The 19,994-nt window shown below is 51.2% G+C and overlaps 3 protein-coding genes and 1 long non-coding RNA gene across 9 annotated transcripts in view; 2 read left to right on the forward strand and 2 right to left on the reverse strand.

The window, feature by feature from the left end:
* Positions 1 to 1,388, forward strand: part of LOC105548895 — a 32,749-nt gene extending 31,361 nt beyond the window's left edge. Inside the window, exon 2 of the long non-coding RNA XR_001007464.1 lies at positions 959 to 1,388. This is a non-coding gene — a long non-coding RNA (uncharacterized LOC105548895). The remainder of the gene's footprint in view (positions 1 to 958) is intronic.
* EMC1 (ER membrane protein complex subunit 1) overlaps positions 1 to 7,711 on the reverse strand; it is a 30,160-nt gene extending 22,449 nt beyond the window's left edge. For 4 of the 5 annotated variants that reach the window (XM_011993125.1, XM_011993126.1, XM_011993123.1 and 1 more), the window contains exons 1-8: positions 7,335 to 7,711; positions 5,608 to 5,732; positions 4,657 to 4,722; positions 4,324 to 4,417; positions 3,018 to 3,146; positions 1,703 to 1,829; positions 999 to 1,148; positions 523 to 690 (exon numbers count right to left, since the gene is read on the reverse strand). In XM_011993125.1, the coding sequence (XP_011848515.1) occupies positions 523 to 690; positions 999 to 1,148; positions 1,703 to 1,829; positions 3,018 to 3,146; positions 4,324 to 4,417; positions 4,657 to 4,722; positions 5,608 to 5,732; positions 7,335 to 7,429 (954 nt within the window). In that variant the 5' untranslated portion in view covers positions 7,430 to 7,711. The remainder of the gene's footprint in view (positions 1 to 522; positions 691 to 998; positions 1,149 to 1,702; positions 1,830 to 3,017; positions 3,147 to 4,323; positions 4,418 to 4,656; positions 4,723 to 5,607; positions 5,733 to 7,334) is intronic. The other variant, XM_011993127.1, reaches the window with a different exon arrangement.
* MRTO4 (mRNA turnover 4 homolog (S. cerevisiae)) lies at positions 7,428 to 15,088 on the forward strand. 2 transcript variants are annotated; one of them, XM_011993120.1, is made up of 8 exons: positions 7,428 to 7,786; positions 10,645 to 10,703; positions 11,802 to 11,905; positions 12,926 to 13,007; positions 13,318 to 13,385; positions 13,688 to 13,839; positions 14,304 to 14,380; positions 14,508 to 15,088. In XM_011993120.1, the coding sequence occupies exons 1-8, from the start codon at positions 7,759 to 7,761 to the stop codon at positions 14,655 to 14,657; spliced, it is 720 nt and encodes a 239-aa protein (XP_011848510.1). In that variant the 5' UTR covers positions 7,428 to 7,758; the 3' UTR covers positions 14,658 to 15,088. The 2 variants fall into 2 exon arrangements, with proteins under 2 accessions (XP_011848510.1, XP_011848511.1); XM_011993121.1 differs by having other exon boundaries at positions 14,304 to 14,384; positions 14,508 to 14,816.
* Positions 15,089 to 15,861: 773 nt separating this feature from the next.
* The window catches only part of LOC105548912 (aflatoxin B1 aldehyde reductase member 4), a 77,023-nt gene continuing 72,890 nt past the window's right edge, over positions 15,862 to 19,994 (reverse strand). The window contains exons 3-8 of the mRNA XM_011993154.1: positions 19,484 to 19,671; positions 19,190 to 19,294; positions 18,306 to 18,402; positions 17,995 to 18,094; positions 17,296 to 17,425; positions 15,862 to 16,185 (exon numbers count right to left, since the gene is read on the reverse strand). Of these exons, the coding sequence (XP_011848544.1) occupies positions 16,024 to 16,185; positions 17,296 to 17,425; positions 17,995 to 18,094; positions 18,306 to 18,402; positions 19,190 to 19,294; positions 19,484 to 19,671 (782 nt within the window). The 3' untranslated portion in view covers positions 15,862 to 16,023. The remainder of the gene's footprint in view (positions 16,186 to 17,295; positions 17,426 to 17,994; positions 18,095 to 18,305; positions 18,403 to 19,189; positions 19,295 to 19,483; positions 19,672 to 19,994) is intronic.

Here is a 19,994-nt window from a genome sequence, read left to right on the forward strand (position 1 = left end):
GGCAGTCTGGGGGAAAAGCAAGGCATCAGCTCCTAAATGGGACCAGTACTAGCCAGCTGCCTTACAGAGGGTCACCTCTCCAGGGAAGGCCCTTGGCCTTAGAGTTGAAAGTGCTCCCCACTTTGGAGCAGAATGGTCAGGCATTTAAGAGCAGAGCGAGGCCCCAGTTGCATCTACAGCTGAAAACACAACTCTCCCCTACCTCCAACGCAGGCACACGTCAATCTTAAGTCCCATGCTGCTTGCTCTTACTATCTACGGGGAAGCTCTCATTTATGTCCCCATATTTCCTTTGGACTAAGGAAGGCACTGGTTTTGCTCTAAAGATCCTTTGTAATTCTCAGGAGGAAATATACCATTTCCACTGCAAGGCTACCTATCCCCTCTCAAACCATTTAAGGGAAGGTGTCATCAGTCTTGGGCCTAAGAGCAAATGTTTCCAGATTCAAAAGTACTGCCTTCTAACATCCATGTCTTGGAGAGATCTCCTGAATCCTAGCAAACCATGTTGCCTGCAGTTACCTGTGGGAAGTTTTTAAGCAAACTCAGGGTGCCGTAATGGTACTGCAGCAGAGCATAGTGGCTTGGGGACAAGTGCAGGAAGAACTGGGCCCGGGAAGCGTCCACTGGGTTGGGCTGGGTGGGCAGGACCCGGGGTTGGAATCCACTTCCAAATTCTAAGTCGAGAGACTGGAAGGCAAGGAGGAGGATTACAAATGACAGCTGACGAGTCCCTGACCCATCCAAGGCTCATACCCTCTGCCCTACTTTACCAGGGGAAGTAACTGGGCCACGGCAGGTGGCTCCAAATGCTCCAGTTCAAATTCCCCAAAGGGGAAAGTGGCCGATTTCCCCTTATGCCAGTTCAGCCAGAGGCCTGAATGGCTTCCACTGCTCAGGAAGAGTCTGGGAGAAAGACCCTCTGGGGGAATCACGCCAAACTTTCTACTCCCCGCAGGAAATGCCTCAGGCCAGAAGCAGCAGTGGCAGCCTCTCACCTGCAGCGGGATCTGTCTCAGCTCCCATTCCGTCTCCAGAGCCAAAGTTTGGAGGGAACGTGAGCTCGGGTCAGGACACACCAGGACAGCCTCATCCACCACGCCACAGGCTCCGGACAGGTGCTGCAGCCATGGAGTTGAAACCCTGACCTACAGAAAAGTCATCGTTAACAGGAAGCTCGTGAAAGATTTTTACATTTCCCTCTCAGCCCAACAGCAGTATTGCTGCCAGCATCCCACTGGGGGTCCTAAGTTCAAAGGTTCTTCCATAGGAATTCTTCCTGTCCCCTGAAACCCCACCCTCCAACCTCCTGAGAGCCTCCAAAGGTGGAAAAAATATCAGAATTTTCTGGTCACTGGAAAAATAAACCCAATAATTTTAAATACCTGACACTTCAGATCTGCACTTCTCTACCATATTTGTCATATGTGGTGTCCTACTGTGATTTCACAGCACTGTTAAGATACTTACAGGCAGGGACTAGATCTATGTAATTTTTTAGCCACCCCAGAAGATAACACATGCAAATAGGAGTACTTTAAATAGAGGCCTAATGGGAAGGCAGCTAGCAAGTGACCACAATGAGGGAGCATAAGTAGCTTTTGCATCTGCCCAGCCACGTTCCCTGTTCCCCAGTACAAAGAAATCTATTGAGTTCCCCCCAATCCCACCTTATTCACAGGCTCCTGTCACCCTCCCGTACCTGCTGAACAATCTCTCCATCTTCTACATTAAACTTGACAATGTTCACATGGCTGAAAGGAAAAACACCGAGGGCCCACACCACCCCAGAGCCGTAAGAATACACCATCTGGTAGTGGATGCTGTCACTAAGAGAGGGAAGAAGAAACGGGAACGTTAGCTTTAAACCCAGGACAGGATTATTCTCAGGGGCTGCCAGGCCTCAGCCAGATGTCACAAACTAGTAATTCCCAAATAAGTTTTGCTTGGCTCATACAGTTTGGGGGCTTTTGTTGTTGTTCTTAATTTGAATTAGTTGTCAATATTTAGAAGAGATTATACTTCACAATCAGATTTCTAAATTTTCCTACGGTTAGAAGACGTGACAACGCTAAGCCTAAATACAAAGTGCCAATCAGGTGGGTAAGGCTGCCCCCTCCAGGCAGGCCAGGCGCTCTGCAGCTCCCATCCAGCCAGTGTTGCTCATGGATATTCCATAACCTGTCTCATAGCATTTTCTTTGTTGTGTTTTTTCAGACAGTGTCTCACTCTGTCATCCAGGCTGGAGTGCAGTGGTGCAATCACAGCTCACTGCAGCCTCTACCTCCCGAGGCTCAGGTGATCCTGCCACCTCAGCCTCCCAAGTAGCTGGGATCACAAGCATGCACCACCATGCTGGCTAATTTTTTGTATTTTTTGTAGAGATGGGGTTGCCCAGGCTGGTCTCGAACTCCCAAGCTCAAGTGATCCACCCAACTCAGGCTCCCAAAGTGCTGGGATTACAGGTGTGAGACACCGTGCCAGGCAAGAATTTGAAGTTTTGAGTCCTGCTCTAAACTTTGAAAATGGCCACAGGGTGTCTAAGTAGAGCCTTTTCTCTTGTTCCCTCCCTCCCTCCTGTTCCTTCCCAATTTCAATGCTTTCTACCAGCAGGAGCTCGAGAAACCATTTCATACTCACTCAGCCTACCCTGGGCTCTTCTTGAGTTGTTCTAACTCTTAATATGAATGAAAGGCTCAGTCAGAACTGGTACTTGAACTAGAAGTCAGAAGGCACAAAGTACCATAACCACGAGCGAGTGAGTAGCTCCTGTAGCATGGCTCGCCCTAGCGCCCCAGTTTGAGAGTGTTCTCCTCAGTGCAAAGGAAACTCCAGTCATACTCTGGAGTCTCACCCATACTCACAGCCTTCAGGATCTTGTGAGTGCAACACACTCCATGCAATACTAACAAGAGACAGGCCTGGGTTAAAGCAAATGCTTTGGGTCCCTCAAGGAGAAAGAGGAGCTCGTAGAGAGTAGGACGAGGCAGCTGTTGCCTGTACACAGGCGGCCTTACCTTTCTGGGAGATGTTCCACCCACTTGAGGTGCCCACTGGAGAGGTGATGGAGGGCAAGCGTCGTCTTCTTCAGGACTGCGATGTACCTCACAGACTCCTGCAGGCCAACCAGCCCAAGTGCCTGGAAACTGAGCACAAGTACAGGTTGAGAGCAGCCCACACCTGCAGAGCCTCCAGCTGGGAGAGACAGTCCAGAACAGTACTCACTGTTGCTTGGTGGGTAAGGAAACAGGCTTTGGGGTCAAACACAGCTGAATCCTAATCCTGGCTCTGCCTCGTTAGCCAACTTGAGATTCTGCACTCGCAACCATGTGGTCACACTGCTTGCTTCCCTGAAACCATCTACTTCTCCTAAGGGCTGTTCCCTCCTTCCCCGGGACTTCACAGCAGCTGGACCTACCCTCTGCCACATACCCATCAGACAGTGCTGTCATTACTGTGCTACCTGCCTGCCTCCCAATGGACAGCGGAATCCTCGATGACAGCAGCTGTCTCACAGTCCCGTGTGTTCCCATCACCTGGGGCTCACCACGTGTTTACCAAATGAATTACTATCAGAAGATATATAAGCTAATACAAATGACCCTATCATTTGAACAACTTTAGGGGCCGGGCGCAGTGGCTCACGCCTGTAATCCCAACACTTTGAGAGGCTAAGGTGGGAGGATCACGAGGCCAGGAGTTCGAGACCAGCCTGGCCAACATGGTGAAACCCTATCTCTACTAATAATACAAAAATTAGCCAGGCACGGTCCACATGCCTGTAATCCCAGCTACTGGAGAGGCTGAGGCATGAGAATTGCTTGAACGTGGGAGGCAACGGTTGCAGTGAGCCAAGATCGTACCACTGCACTCCAGCCTGGGTGACAGAGTGAAACTATCTCTCAAAAAACTTAATAAATAAAAATAAATAACTTGAGCAAAGATGTAACAATAGGTCAAGTTATTCTTTAAACAAAACTAAACATTGGAAGTTTTATATTATGTTCTTTTATCTGGAACATTGCAAAACTCACAAATCACAGTGAAATTAGGAACAGCATTCAAGCACAAGCGCAAACACTGCACCTGGAAACTCTGCATCTAACAGGTGCTCAATACATGTTGGCTGAGCAAGCATATCCACAACGGGCACTCAATGGCAATACACGTTGGCCGAGCAAGCATATCCACAATGGGGACTCAATGGCTGGCTCTCCAGTGGTCCCTGGGAAAAAGCCACAAGCCCAGACTTGCTGTCTGTGCAGATCTGTGTTCCGGTAAATCCTTTAACTCAGTCAAGATAGAATCCAGTTTCTCCCCTACCTGCCACTGTCCAAGGTTATCTCCCAGTTCAGGCCCCCGATGTTAGTCTCCCAGGAACGCATGATTCTTCCTCCATTGGACACAGTGATTGCATCTGGAAAAGAAAAGATCATGGTGAAGTCACTTCCCAATTGTTCTGTCGCCTCTGAGGGTCCCACTGTGAGCAATGGCCTCACCTCTGATTTCTGGATGCAAATACATGTTAAACAGGCACCTGTCCTTCACTGTCAGGAGTCCCCCATCTCCTTTCCCTACCAGATCCTGTACAGATGACGGAGCCAAGGAATGGGACAGGGAGCCGGCCACACAATGGAGACACAGGACTCTGCTTACCCTGTCCGTGAAGCAGCATGGCATCCACAGCCCCTTCTGCCGTGCCCTTGTCAACATGGCGCCACACTGAGAGACACGAAAGTTAGACGTTACTGTGAACAGAAGGAGGCAACCCAGAAGACTAAGAGATAAATGAAGAGCTCTTCATTTGCACAGCAATGTCCAATTTTATTTCGAGGGAGTGAAGGAGTATAGCTAACTGGCAGTGATCCAGTACCATTCACGGGGTAATGAGGGTAGAAGGGGTTAAGAGGAGCCACTACTGTCCAGGCCCCACTACCACACCATCAAACATAAACAAACAACAATAAGATTAATAAAATCCATCCAAGTCACAAGAAAAATAGTGATCATAAATTCTATTTCCATTATTTTAGTGCCTAAAAACATCCAGCCAATGTAGGTAATTAAGTGAGGGTATGTGAGAGTTTACTGCAAAGTAGAATAATGTGTTTTCTGCAGCAGCATCTTTTTTTGAGACAAGGTCTCGCTCTACTGCGCAGGTTGGAGTGAACTGGCATGATCACAGCTCACTGTAGCCTCAACCTGCCGGGCTCAAGCAAGAATCCCACCTCAGTCTCCCAAGTAGCTGGGACTCTAGGCACACGCCACCATGCCTGACTAATTTTTTAAATTTTAGACATAGGACCTCACTGTGATCCCCAGGCTGGTCTCGAACTCCTGAGCTCAAGTGATCCTCCCGCCTGGGCTTGCAGCAATATCTTATTTAAGGGCACTCAGGATTCAGGCTAAGAGAATAAACTGCAAAGGTCAGTTATAGGAATATACAAACATTCAAAGATGGTAAGACTGAAAAAAGTATCAGAATCCACTAGGAGAGGCGTCTTTTGGCCAACATGTCCCTTATTCAGGAATCAGCCAAGCAGAGTTGGCAATGGTGAGCCTTCTATCCCTTAGGCAGCCAGTAGACACGGTTCCCAGTTCACTCACAGATCTCCCCAGTTCTGGAATTTAATGCTGCAATCACATTCTTCTCTGTGGCTACAACCAACTTCTTAGATCCAGGGGAAAATTCCAAGGAGGCAAACTTGAGCTTCCCAACATACTGCTGTCTCCTGAGGAAAAGAGTACAGGGGAATGTAAGGAGCTAAAATCACCATTCCACAAAATGCTCCAGAAAAGAACAAATCACAGGGCTATCACCATCACACTCATTTTAGGACATATAAGAAGTGTTTGTGGCCCGGCACGGTGGCTTATGCCTGTAATCCCAGCACTTCAGGAGGCCGAGGCAGGCAGATCACAAGCTCAGGAAATCGAGACCATCCTGGCTAACATGGTGAAATCCCATCTCTACTAAAAATACAAAAAATTAGTTGGGCATGGTGGCAGATGCCTGTAGTCCTAGCTACTCCGGAGGCTGAGGCAAGAGAATTGCTTGAACCCAGGAGGGTGGAGGTTGCAGTGAGCCGAGATCGCGCCACTGCACGCCAGCCTGGGCAACAAGAGGGAAACTCCGTCTTAAAAAAAAAAAAAAAAAGAAAGAAAAGAAAGAAAGAAAAGTCTTAAACAGAGTCTTTCCCCCCTCATCAGCCTAGCCTGGCCCTGGGCTCAGAGCAGAGTTGCCCAAAACACTAAGCAGTTAGGAAATGCCATTCATTCATTCATTCATGAAAAGAAAATTGCATATACCTAGTATTCTGCAACATTAGATACATACATCACCTGCTATATATGTGTAATATACACATATAACATTGTGAACAGTTGTGCACATCATTAAAAGTGTAACTTATGTTGTATTTGTCACACTGTCTGGCATAACAGGTACTCAACATATATGTGAATCAACTTTTACCAAGACAGAAAATACTTCAGAGGAGGAGAAATCTGAGCTGGGCCCTGAAGAATAAAGGGTAAAGAGCAATAATAACAGGTAACATTTAATGACTGCATTCAATGAGCCAGGCATTGTTCTAAGTAATTTAATTGGACTGTCTCATTCATTCTCACAAGTACTGTAATAGATAACAGACTTAGTAAACCCATTCCATAGATAAAGAAACAAAGGCACAGAGTGGTTAAGCCACTTTCCCCAAGATCACACAACTCTTAATTGGTAAAATTTAAACAAAAGCAAGCTACTTCAGGGCCTTAAGGAAGGCGCGAGTGGGTGAATGAAGGAATGAATGGCATATTCTAGCTGCTTAGAGTTTTGGGCAATCCTGCTCTGAGCCCAGGGCCAGACTAGGTTGATGAGAGGGGGAAAAGGGTTCAGTTTAGGATTTTTAAGACGAAAGCTCCTGTTCAAATGCCTACAAGACACCAATTCGAGTAGGAATTCAAGTTCACTGACGGCGTGGCGACCTCTGACACCTGGTAGACCAGAAACCTGACAGTCAAAGAAATGGAACCTGACGAGGGAGAACGGGATCGGTGACCTCTGACCAGCACCCCAAGCATGTCTGGATGGCAGGGCCGGCTTACACACAAGGACCAGCTTAGAAGGACCCCTAACACTTGGTTTAAAGCTCTGCTTCGAACGACTTTAAATCCTTAATTTTTGAACAAGGCGCCCCACGTTTTCATTTTGTACTGGGTCCTGCAAATTATGCGGCCAATCCTGTTACATGACAACCCCCTTCCCTTTAGCAGGCAGGAGACAGGTACCGTGGAAACAGCCACTTATCTCTCGAATATGTTCTACACGTACGCACCAATCAAACTTGCCCACTTGGTCTTCGTAGACCGCGGCCACAGGAATCAGCAGCGCAGCCCAAAGCCAGAAACGAGAAGCCCACTCAGCCGCCATGATGCGAGCGCAGGCACCGCCCACCGCCGTCCCGGCATGCACCGCGCCGCGGGCTCCGCCTCCGCGGGACCACAGAGTTGGGACCGTGGGGTGCGCGAGGCCCTTGGTCGGACGCTCGGGATTCGGGGATTTCCTCGGCACGCGGGAAGTCGCCTTACAGGCGCGGGAGAAAGCGCAAGTGGTGGCTCGGCAGGAAAAGGCAGGCTGCAGTGCACACTGGGTCAGGCACACGCGAGGGGCAGCCCCCGAGAGCCGTCCCAGAGGCCCCCGCGCCGCCGGGGTCCTAACGGGGTGCACCGTCTTCTGCCGCCGCACGTGGATTCAGCGCTATGCCCAAATCCAAGCGCGACAAGAAAGGTGGGTGAAGGGGGCGTTGGGCCCCTGGGGGGCCTCTGTGGGTTGGCTGCCCAGCCTGCGGTGAGAGCTTCGGGGCGTCGGGGGCGCAAAATGGAACGCCAGGACATCCTCGAGGTGTTCCGCTGCCTCGCTGCTAGCTGGAATGGGGGCTTCGAGGCTGTAAAACCGCCAGAGGGGGCTGACGCCTGGTCGGGTCCAGGGAGCGGAGACTCTTGCCTAGTTTCAGGTGCTCTTACAAGGCCTACTGGGCCGGGAGGCAGCTCCTGAACACCGCCCCCGGCTGTGCCTGGTGCCGTTTCGGCCCACTTTTCCCAACCTCGGCCCTTTCTCATCTTCCTGCGCTCCCGCCACCCTGGCTGCCTTTCCCCGTTCCCTTCTTTCAGCACAGGCTTGTTCCCGTGTCTGGCGTTGTGTGTCTGCGGTTGTTTCTGTCTGGCATGCTTACCTCTTCGTATGGCTTGCTCTTTCTTAGTTGTCAGTTAATAGGACTCCTCTGAGTCAGGGTCTCGCTCTGTTGCCCAGGCTGGAGTGCAGTGGCGCCACAGGCCGGGTGCGGTGGCTCACGCCTGTAATCCCAGCACTTTGGGAGGCCAAGGTGGGTGGATCATCTGAGGTCTGGAGTTCTAGACCAGCCTGGCCAATATGGTGAAACCCCTTCTCTACTAAAAATACTAAAAATTAGATGGGCGTGGTGGCGGGTGCCTGTAATGCCAGCTACTTGGGAGACTGAGGTGGGAGAATCGCTTGAACCCGGGAGGCAGAGGTTGCTATGAGCCGAGATCGCGCCACTGCACTCCATCCTGGGCGCGACAGAGCGAGACTCCGTCTCAAAAATAAGTCACTGCAGCCTTGACCTCCTTGGCTTAAGCGATCCTCCCACCTCAGCCTCCCGAGTAGCTGAGACTACAGGCGCACGCCACTACACCCAGCTAGATTTTGTTGTTGTTGTTGTTGCTGCTGTTGTTGTTTTATAGAAATGACTTTCAGGGTGTTGCCAAAGCGGTCTGGAACTACGCCCGACTTGAGCGTAGTGGCTCACTTAAGAGACCATTTTTGACCACCTTTGCTGTGGTGGCATCTCTTTTAACCCGACTCCCTGGCATACTCAAAAATATTCAGGGGTCTGGCACTTTCTAGGCGTTGGAGGATACAGCAGTTACAAAGAAGGCCTGTTTCTTATCGAGCCTAACGTTTCAGGGGAAACACATTCCACAAAATGCTAAAAATCAGATTGAGTAAAAGTGGGGTGAAGAGACGGCGATATTTTGTATAATGTGGTCAGGAAAGGTCTCACTGATGTACAGATGAACAGAAAATTAAAGGAAGCGAGCGACCTGTGGAATTGTGCACCTATGGAATTATCGGGAAGAGTGCTGTTGCAAGTAGAGGGAACGTAAACTGAAAAGGCTCTGAAGTGGGAGCAGGTTTGACATGTTTGGGACAAGAGGCCAGTGGGGCTGGAGCAGAAGGAGCCAAATACAGTTGGGGGAGGGGTTAGGCAGAGAGGGCCCGGCTTCCTCGGCTTTAGTAAGGCATTGGCTTTCCTGCCCAGGTGAAATGGGTAGCAGAGGACCCATATGATTTACCTTTGCTTATAAAGGGTCACTCTGGTTGCCTTGATGAGAATAGTTGGGGAAGACAGGGCAGAGGGCAGGGATGGAAGCAGTGAGACCAGCATTAATCCAAGAGAGGGTGATGCTGACTTGAGCCAAAGGTCTAACAGTGGAAATGATGGAAAGTGGCCTGCTATATTTCGTTTGCCCCCCTCTACTCCACTTACCATTGACTGATGTCAGTGTCTTTGTCTGTGTGGTACCTTGTTAAGAGGGGCTGAGTGCCGGGCAGGTTAAAGAAGAGAGGCCCGGGTCCCTTTGTGAAGGCGCCCGGGGCTTTGCAGTTGGAGTTCTGTTAAGTGTTTGTGGAACAATTTGATTCTGTGGGGGGGGCCCAGGTCAGGTCTGGCAAATGCAAACTCTCTGGGTAGAGGGCGAATTGGGCCCCAGCCATTTTTACAGTAGAGGTACATATTCCTCCCCAGAGAGGTGTTGCTGCATCTATGGGTCCAAATTGCAAAACTGGAGTGCAGATACATAACAGGAGATTCAGTCCCCAGTCTCATGGTTGCACAGCATAGGCCAGCTAGAGTGACCTCTGCATCATGGTCAAGAGCAGCAAGGGGCCGGGTGTGGTGGCTCACACCTGTGATTCCAACACTTTCGGAGGCTGAGGTAGGCAGATCTCTTGAGCCCAGGAGTTCAAGACCAACCTGGGCAACATGGCAAAACCCATCTCTGCAAAAATACAAAACTCACCTGGGCATGGTGGTGCATTTCTATGGTCCCAGCCAAAATTAGCAGGCCATGGTGGGGTGTGCCTGTCATCCTGTGGGAGGATTGCCTGAGCCTAGGAGCTCAAGGTTGCAGTGAGCCAAGATCGTGCCACTGCATGCCAGCCTGGGTGACAGAGTGAGATCCCATCTCAAAAAAGAAAAAACAGGGGCCTGCCTCTGCCAGCGGGTGAGGTCTGCCACCGAGAGCACTCCCAGCAGCAGGAACAATCTCCACCCCCACACCGCAATCAAGTTTTCTGGGTCAGCCTTAGGGGCTAAGAAAGGCCTAGTTTGTCTAAATAGCAGGAGTTATATCTAGAGATCTTCAGGGCCAGGATGCTAATGAGTAGGCATTCCATGGGCCCTGGGAATGGCTTTGTGTGCCAGAAATGATGGCCACAAAGGCCTTGCTGCCTTTTTTCAGAATGGCTGCATCCGACTGAGCTCTCTGCCAAAGGGGAGAAAAAAATAAGTCTCCAATGCATCTAGATTGGTCTCTCATCATCTCTCTCCTTTTTGTTTTTATTAGTCTCCTTAACCAAAACTGCCAAGAAAGGCTTGGAATTGAAACAAAACCTGATAGAAGAGGTAAGAGGTGGTTCTTTTTCTAGAGCTTGCAATCGTTTGTTTTATCAAGGTAGGTATAGGACTGTTGGCCAGGGGAGCATACTATTGGAAAAAAAAAATCTCCAAGCTGCTAATCCAACCCTTTTTCCTCCAGCAGCAGCACCAGCAAAAACTTCCATAGTGATGATTTCCAGCTTTGACTAGCTTGTACTCTGTGCCCTGTCCTGCACTAAGTGTTTCATATGTGTCATTCCACTCCATCCTCATAACGTCGCTGAGATGTGGGTACTAGGTGATGATGTCGCTGTTTTGCATTTGGGGTCACTGAAGCTTATAGAGGTTTGTTAGCCTGCCCAATGACAAAAAACAGGAGGAGGCCAGGAACGGTGGGCCACGCCTGTAATCCCAGGGTGGGATTACAGTAATCTGGGAGCCCAAGTGGTCAGATAGCTTGAGTCTGAGAGTTCAAGAGCAGCCTGGACAACATGACAAAACCTCATCTCTACAAAAAGAAAAGAAAAAAAAAAGCTGGCTGGACATGGCGGTATGCAGCCTGGGCAACAGAGTGAGACCCTGCCTTTAAAAAAAAAAAGCTGGGAGATTTACCAGGTGTAGGTGACTGCACCAACCCACTGTCTGTACAGCTTCTGACTTGCCAACCTGGGCTGCAGGCTGGATGAAACAGTCTCCTTCTCCACAATGACTCCACTCCTGGAGGCTGCCTCCTGGTGGCTTTGGCCAGCACCATGTGCAGAGCAGTGCCGATCAGCTGCCTCCCCTTATAACAGTGAGGCTCCATGTGTTTCCACGTAGCAGGACCCTTCGTAGTGTGGGTGAATGTTTCTAGGTTAACCGTTGATGGTCAGTTCCACTGTTGGTCATAGATAAGTGAGAAACCTGGAAAAGGCCATGGGGTGTAGATCCATGGCTCAGCCTCCCCTGTAGTCAGGGATCCTAATTTCAGTAATAGAGGTAGAAGACAACCCAATTAGAGGCCTCCAGTTCTTCCAGTTTCCATAGTTGTCAGGGGCCCAGAGCAGATTCATTCTCATCTGAGGCCAGAGTAGTGCCCATTGTATGCTGCTGCTTGAACTCAGAGCCTGGTGAATTGTCCCACAGCTTCGGAAATGTGTGGACACCTACAAGTACCTTTTCATCTTCTCTGTGGCCAACATGAGGAACAGCAAGCTGAAAGACATCCGGAACGCCTGGAAGCACAGCCGGTGAGCGGGCGGGGGGAAGAAGGCCCTTCTGAGTGGGGACCCGGCCAGGCTGCTCTCAGTCAAAGTATAGGAGCAATTTCTGACCCTTTAGGTGCCTGGGTCATGCCACTGACACCTTAATAACGACAAAGTGCTACCTGCCACTGAAGAGTACTTCCTTTTCACTGTTACAGCTGGTCTTGGGCCGGGTGCGGTGGCTCACGCCTGTAATCCTAGCACTTCGGGAGGCTGAGGCAGGCAGGTCACCTGAGGTAGGAGTTTGAGATCAGCCTGGCCAACATGGCAAAACCCCTTCTCTACTGAAAATACAAAAATTAGCCGGGCATAGTGGCGGGCATCTATAATATAATCCCAGCTACTCGGGAGGATGAGGCAGAAGAATTGCTTGAACCCATGAGGTTCAAGTGAGCTGAGATCGCACCATTGCACTCCAGCCTGAGTGACAGAGTGAAACTCCATCTCAAAAAGAAAAAAAGCAGATTTTGCACTGAGCTTCTGGGGGCAGGACTTGGCAATTGAGATGTTTGAGAGGTGGTCCTTTCCAGAGAAGTGGCCCTTTAACCCTGGACTTTGGGCCGTTTAGGAGCATCACACCAGTTTTAGAATGTCAGCATGGGCACTGGGACACAGACAGTGACCTGGGAGCAGGATGCAGGAGCCACATGGGCAGTTTCTGTCCTGGAGCAGGTGGCTCTGGTGTTGGTCTCCTGCCGCCCCAGCTCTGGTTCAGGCTGTTAACGTGCCTCCTGCATACATCCAGACGGAGAACCCATACATGAGTACATGATGCTCGTGATGGGCTGGGAGACAAAGTGTTGCCATGTCAGGGGTCTGTGGGTGGGAACATAATGAAAAGGACCCCGAAGTGGGGACAGTGTGGCCAGGCAGCATGGAGAAGTGAGTGCCACTGGCTCAGCCTGGGCCTGAGCTCACTGGGGACCAGAGCTGCTTTGCATGTTGCTGAGGGGCGGGGAGGGCAGGGCACTTCCTTCACAGAACGCTCTTTCTCTTGCTTGGTAGGATGTTCTTTGGCAAAAACAAGGTAATGATGGTGGCCTTGGGTCGAAGTCCATCTGATGAGTACAAAGACAACCTGCACCAGGTAAATCTCTGGTTTTCACGGGGTAGGGCTGAGGCAGAGCCGCCTTCTCTCCCACTACTCCCACGTGATAGCCTCCCCCAGCCGTCGGCTGGCCCGTGGCTCAGGGAGAGCAGGGCCTGGCTTAAAGCTCTGGGTTCTCCCTTCACCTCCAGACCCAGGGAATAACACCCTTCCTGCCTCCCACTCCTTCCTGCTGTGACCACCAGATACATCTTTAAACGTTGCCAAATGTCCCCTTGTGAGCAAAAACGTGCCTAGTAGAGAACCACTGCTCTAATGTGACCAAGCTGGCCTCACTCTTGATTTGTAGGTCAGCAAAAGGTTGAGGGGTGAAGTGGGTCTCCTGTTCACCAACCGCACAAAGGAGGAGGTGAATGAGTAAGTACTGCTGAGGAACGGAGAGAAAGAGGCGGCTGAGGGGGATTTCAGGCAGGGAATGATGCAGGGACTTCATTCCATATGCGGCATCAAGTCGGAACTGCTCCTGGAAGCCTGTCACTGAGCTAGTGACCTGGGACCACAGCCCTCTCTGCCCTCTCCAGCATGGTGTGGTGGGCTGGCTGCTGGCCAGCAGCCAAGGTCTGTGAAGGCCCAGGGCCATGGGACACTTGGGGGAGCCTGACTCATGGGCTGGTGGTGTGGCCAGGAGCATCCCCTCCTACCACTTCTTTTTCCCTTAGGTGGTTCACAAAATACACAGAAATGGACTACGCCCGCGCTGGTAACAAAGCAGCATTCACTGTGAGCCTGGACCCGGGGCCCCTGGAGCAGTTCCCCCACTCCATGGAGCCACAGCTCAGGCAGCTGGGCCTGCCCACCACCCTCAAGAGAGGTATGGGCAGCCCTGGAGCCAAAAGCTCACAGCCTAGAGTCCAAGAGCACAAGCCTGCAAGCTCATCCCTTTCTGGCTGAGCAAGTTATTTCTACAAGCCTCCATTTTCTCATGTGAAAATGGGGCTAAGAGTGCACGCCTCACAGTTGGGGTGAAAGCAGACAGTAACTTATAGTCTTGCAGCTGTTGAGGGACAGGGACATCAGGGGCCTGGCGCCGGTTTAAAAAAAAAAAGTCAAAAAATTAGACAGCCATGGTGGTGTGTGCCTGTGGTCCTAGCTACATGGGAGGCTGAGGCAAGAGGATCACTTGAACCCAGGAGGTCAAGGCTGTGGCGAATCAAAGGGACCTCAGGGAGACAGCCACTGCCCAGTGTGTGATGGAGCTGTGGGGAGGGCAGGTGGCTGACTGGATTCCTCCTAACGTGGCAGGGACAGAGGTAACAGAGCCACCCTCTTCTGCAGGTGTGGTGACTCTGCTGTCCGACTTTGAGGTGTGCAAGGAGGGCGATGTGCTGACCCCAGAGCAGGCTCGCGTCCTGGTGAGTCGGGTGCCTTGAGGGCTATTGCAGGAGGGGCCGCTGGCTTGCTTCTGCCTGCTGAAAACGACCCCCTGCACTTTGAATACCTCCATTCCTCCTGATTCTTTGTTCTCTTTGTCTCTTGCAGAAGCTTTTTGGGTATGAGATGGCTGAATTCAAGGTGACCATCAAATACATGTGGGATTCACAGTCGGGAAGGTTCCAGCAGATGGGAGACGACTTGCCAGAGAGCGCATCCGAGTCCGCAGAAGAGTCAGACTCAGAAGACGATGACTGAAAGGGACTCAAAACTGAAGGCCTCCTGGAACCTTCTGGGTCTCACTGGACCATGCAGGACTGCTGCCGCCCCTCTGAAGAGAGCAGTTGTTTATTTGTCTGTAGACAGGGAATGTGATGGGCACTGACCTCCTATAAAGAATAAAACTCTGGGCCGGGCGCAGTGGCTCAAGCCTGTAATCCCAGCACTTTCGGAGGCTGAGACAGGTGGATCATGAGGTCAGGAGACCGAGACCATCCTGGCTAACACGGTGAAACCCCGTCTCTACTAAAAAATACAAAAAACTAGCCAGGCGAGGTGGCGGGCACCTGTAGTCCCAGCTACTCTGGAGGCTGAGGCAGGAGAATGGCCTAAACCCGGGAGGTGGAGCTTGCAGTGAGCTGAGATCCGGCCACTGCACTCCAGCCCGGGCTACAGAGCGAGATTCCGTCTCAATAAAAAAAAAAAAGCTCTGAGCCAGGTGCAGTGGCTCACACCAGTAATCCCAGCACTTTGGGAGGCCGAGGCGGGCAGACCATAAGGTCAGGAGATTAAGACCATCCTGACTAACACAGTGAAACCCTGTCTCTACTACTGTTGCCCCGACTGGTCTGAAACTCCTGTCTTCAATCAGTCCTCCTGCCTTGGCCTCTCAAAGTGCTGAGATTAAAGGTGTGAGCCACTCTTTTTTTTTTTTTTTTTTTTTTAATGGCTGAATAATAGTCTGTTGTATGAATATGCCACATTTTCTTTATGCATTCATTCATTGATGGACATTTGGGTTGTTTTTAATTATCAGCTATTATGAGTAATGACACCGTGAAAACTCATTCCCAAGTTTTTTGTGGGGAGATATGTTTTCACTTCTCTTGGCTATACACCCACAAGTGGAACTGCTGAATCCTGTGGTAATTTTATGTTTAATCCTTTGAGAAGTTGCCAAACTATTTTCCAAAGTGGTTGTACCATTTCACATTCCCCCCATCAGTGTGTGAATTTTCTCCCGTCTGTCTCTTGCTCACTCTCTTGCCATGTGACATGCTGGCTATGCTTCCCCTTCTGCCGTGATTGTAAGCTTCCTGAGGCCCTCCCCAGGAGCAGATGCCGGCACCACACCTTCTTGTACAGACTGCAGAACCGTGAGCCAAAGAAACCTCTTTTCTTTGTAAATGACCCAGTCTCAGGTATTCTTTTATAGCAACGGAAACAGACTAACACACAGCATCCTGGGAGGTTTTATTCTTCGTTTATTGGTGACTCTACTGTTAAATTTTTGTCCAAATACTTCCGTCCCTAAGAATTTACTGAGGCAGTTCTAAATTAGAAAAAGCATGAGAGAGCAAAAGAGGTGACAGAAGAGCCTTGGGCAGCCTGAGCCACAATGGGCCTAGATGAAGTAGTTGGGACATTCGTGGGCAAACAAATGCCAGGCTTGATTAAAGGCATCCACGACAGCTGGCTCCAGGGGCCCTTCCTCTGCCGCTGCCAAGTTCTGCTCCAGCTGTTCCAGGCTGGACATGCCCAGGATGACCGCGTCCCTGTGGGCACCCTGAAAGGGAGACAGCCAGACTTCAGCCGCCTTCTGCTACACAGCGACTCCACTCACAACCCTCCCAGTCACGACCCTACCGAGATTTGGGCTCTCTTATATCCCATATGTCCAGAAAGAACTTAAGGTGCCTTGGATAGCTGTACCCATGTCACTCAAAACCTGTATTATTTCCCCTACTGCCACATGATGCTTCTAGACAGACCTACATTCACAGCCGAGTTCTGCCCCCCAGCAGCCGTGTAAAGGTGACTAAGTTATTAAAACCTCTCGACACTCAATCCTCTATTTTCAACATAATTATGTGTATGAAGAAGTAATGTAGAGCACTTAGCTCCCATTTATTGAGCACCTACTATATATGTGCCAGACTGTTGCAACATCTAAGGCTGGAGTTGGATAACAATTTGAAAGAGGAAGACATGAGGCACTGAGAGAGGGAAATTCCAGCTCCCACCAAGAGGATGAGACTAGTGGGCTTTACAGTTAAACCTGTGTTAAAATGTATTCCCCTTTCATAGCTGGGTGAGACTCAGTTTCCTCATCAATAACACCGGGACAGTCATTTCATAAAGCCGAAGGAATAATGAAATCCCTGCAGTAAGGCCCTCATTACAAAGCCTGGTACTCAGATACCATCAAAGACCAATGGGAAGGCGGAGCACAGTGGCTCACGCCTGTCATCCCAGCACTTCCAGAGGCCAAGGAGGGTGAACTGTCTGAGCTCAGGAGTTCGAGACCAGACTAGGCAGCCTGACGAAACTCAGTCTCTACTATAAATACAAACAATTAGCTGGGCACGGTGGTGCACGTCTGTAATCCCAGCTACTCAGGAGGCTGGGGGAGGAGAATTGCTTGAGTCTGGGAGGCAGAAGTTGCAGTGACCTGAGATCATGCCACTGCACTCCAGCTGGGGTAACAGAGCGAGACTCTGTATCAAAAAAAAAAAGCAAAAAACAAAACAAAACAAAAAAAAACCAGTGGGAAGAGTTTTATGAGACTTAGAAGAAAGAAATTTCAGAGGAATCGAGAAAACAAATGCTTTGGGCTTCACCTAAATGCTGGTCCCCCTGGAAGGGAAGAAGCTGAGCGCCCAGGGTCGCTGGTTACCTGCAGCTGTGAGTGGTGGTACATCCACCGGAGGGCGGCTGAGGTCGTGCTGGGGGTGCTGGCGCCATAAGCAGCCTGCAAGGCCTTCTCTACCAGGGCAATCCCCTCGAAGTGGTTCTCCTTCCAGAAGCTGGAAAGGGGGGACGGTGGCACAGGGGTCAGTACCATGGGGGTCATACTGGGAGCTACAACCAAAGGGTCATCCAGGGCCACTGCCCCACCCCACACCCTGCAGCCCTGAGGGGAGGGTGTCCTTTCTGGTCATAGGTCTCCCACTTTGCTGGGCATCAGAACCACCCAAGATGCCGGCCCTCTCAACAGAGACCTCAACCAATCTTTATTCCTGAGAACTCATCAGCCTGCTCTTATTTTCCCCTAGGGACACAAAGGCCGCTGAGACGGGGCAGGACTCAGCCCCAGGCCTCCTGGACCTCCCTCCAGGGCGACTTCTTTCCTTCCTAGCAGGTGGTTGCTCAGGAAAGAGCTACGACTTCAAGACCCTGAGGTCCAGGGAGCCTCATTTCCTCCTGGAGGTCCCCAGACAACAAGAAAACCCACGGAGGGTTTGGAAATTCCTGAAGGAATGCAGGGGAGTAAGTGCAGCAGCGAGGAAACGCCTTACCCCAGGAGCAGCCAGGACTTCATTCCACATAAAGCCGACCCCACCCCAGCCATCCACACCAAGCACCTCCAGCTCACCGATTCCTGTAGATCTCTGCCCACTGATGCCCAAAAAAGCGGCTCACGGGCTGTTTCCCGTCCTTGTCCTCATACTTGTACTTGCCAGTCAGCAGGCCCCCTGCGGGAAGGCAGCAATCAGCTCCAGGACCCAGAGTGCCCCAGAAGTTGCCACGTCCCTCAGGGCTCTGGTCTAGGGGAGGGGCGGGGACCCAGGAGGGCTGAAGGACGCAGCCCAGCCCCTTGTCAAACCCTCCCTGCTTCCCAGGTCCTGGGCTGGGCATCTGTGGGTCGGGAATAGGCTGAGTCAGGGCCAGGAATGCTCCACGTACCAGCTAGAGGGTTGTAGGCATAGAACCTCAGTCCAAAGTGCCTGAGGCAGGGGAAGAGCTCCGTTTCCACTTGCCGGGTGGTGGCGCTGTACATGCCCTGCAGGGAGAGGGACCCCGGAGAGAGAGTGGATGTGTCAAAAGAAGGGACCTCAAATTTACCCTTATAGAGCCCTTATTTCAGACCTTATCAACTCTAGGACTTTAACCATCTGGGCATATACTTATTCTTACTGGTGCTGGCGAAAGGGACTTATGCCCGAGGAAAATTCATTCATTCAGCCAACTTTCATGAGCACCAACTGCGGGCTGGTTGTCAGATTTAGATTCTTAAGCCAAAAGGACAGGGTCCCTTCCCTCAAGGTTTTATAATAAGGTCAAGTATAAACAGTTATAATCGAGTAATGAGGCAATCTTAATAGACTAGAAAGTTCTGTGACCAGTGTCTGGCACCAAGCAGGTGTACAAATATTTGTGCAATGAATCATGAGGAGGTAAACAAGGACCTGAGGTCTCCGGGTCTTCTGCGCCCATTTAGAAAGGCTTCCAGAGGATGAGACACGTATACGAGACCTGAACCATTCTCCTAGGGAAGGGGCAGCGGCAGGGAAGGGACAGTGGCGGGGAAGGGCGTGTTCCAGGCTGAGTGCAGGGCCAGGTGGGGAAGGAAGGGTCCAAGGTGCACAGATAGGCAGGAAGGAAGCAGATGCCCAGTGGCCAGTCTGAGGAGCTTGAATGGCATCCTGAGGGTACCTGGGAGCCATCTGCAGGCTTTCAGCAGGGGGTGGCTGCTATGCAGAGGGCACAGGGGGCAGTCAGGGTGGCAAAGACAGCCCAGGATGAGCAGGAGTTCTGGAGACCTTGGCCTCTGCAGCCCCAGCCCTCACCTGGTACACAGTGGGCACGATCCAGCCATTGCTCTTGCAGAGGGTACAGATCTTGGCCACTTCCCAGGCGGCATAGTTGGAGAGGCCAAGCTCCACGAACTTGCCCTGCAGGGGTGAGGCTCCAGTCAGAACGCAGTGCAGCCCAGACCAGGAAGTGGAGGCCAGGGTGGGGCCCTTGGGAGTGGGACTGTTCCCTGCTCCACCCTGGGACTGCCCTGGTGCCTCTGATCTCACCAGTGGGATCAGAATGAGAGTAGCAGCGGGCCACCTCCCAGAGCTCAGGGGTCCCTTCACCTCCTGGTGCAGCTGGTGGCAGGCGCGCAGTGTCTCTTCCACCGGGGTGCTGTGGTCAGGTCCGTGTAGGTAGAAGAGGTCCACTCGGGGACACTGCAGCCGCTTCAGTGACGTCTCCAGCTGGAACCGGAGACTGTCAGGCTTCAGGGAGTTCCCCATCCATGGATTGGCCTTGGTAGCAATTTTCACTGACAGGAGAGAGAAATGAAAATTTAGGACTGGACGTGGTGGCTCACGCCTGTAATCCCAGCACACTGGGAGACCGAGGCAGGTAAATCACCTGAGGTCAGGAATTTGAGACCATCCTGGCCAACATGGTGAAACCCCGTCACTACTAAAAATACAGAAATTAGCTGGGGGTGGTTGCGCACGCCTGTAATCCCTGCTAGGGAGGCTAGGCACAAGAATTTCATGAACCGGCCGGGTGTGGTGGCTCACGCCTGTAATTCCAGCACTTTGGGAGGCTGAGGCAGGCAGATCACAAAGTCCGGAGTTCAAGACCATCCTAGCT

This window comes from Mandrillus leucophaeus, unplaced genomic scaffold (assembly GCF_000951045.1).
Source record: "Mandrillus leucophaeus isolate KB7577 unplaced genomic scaffold, Mleu.le_1.0 Scaffold426, whole genome shotgun sequence".
Classification (NCBI taxonomy): Eukaryota; Metazoa; Chordata; class Mammalia; order Primates; family Cercopithecidae; genus Mandrillus; species Mandrillus leucophaeus.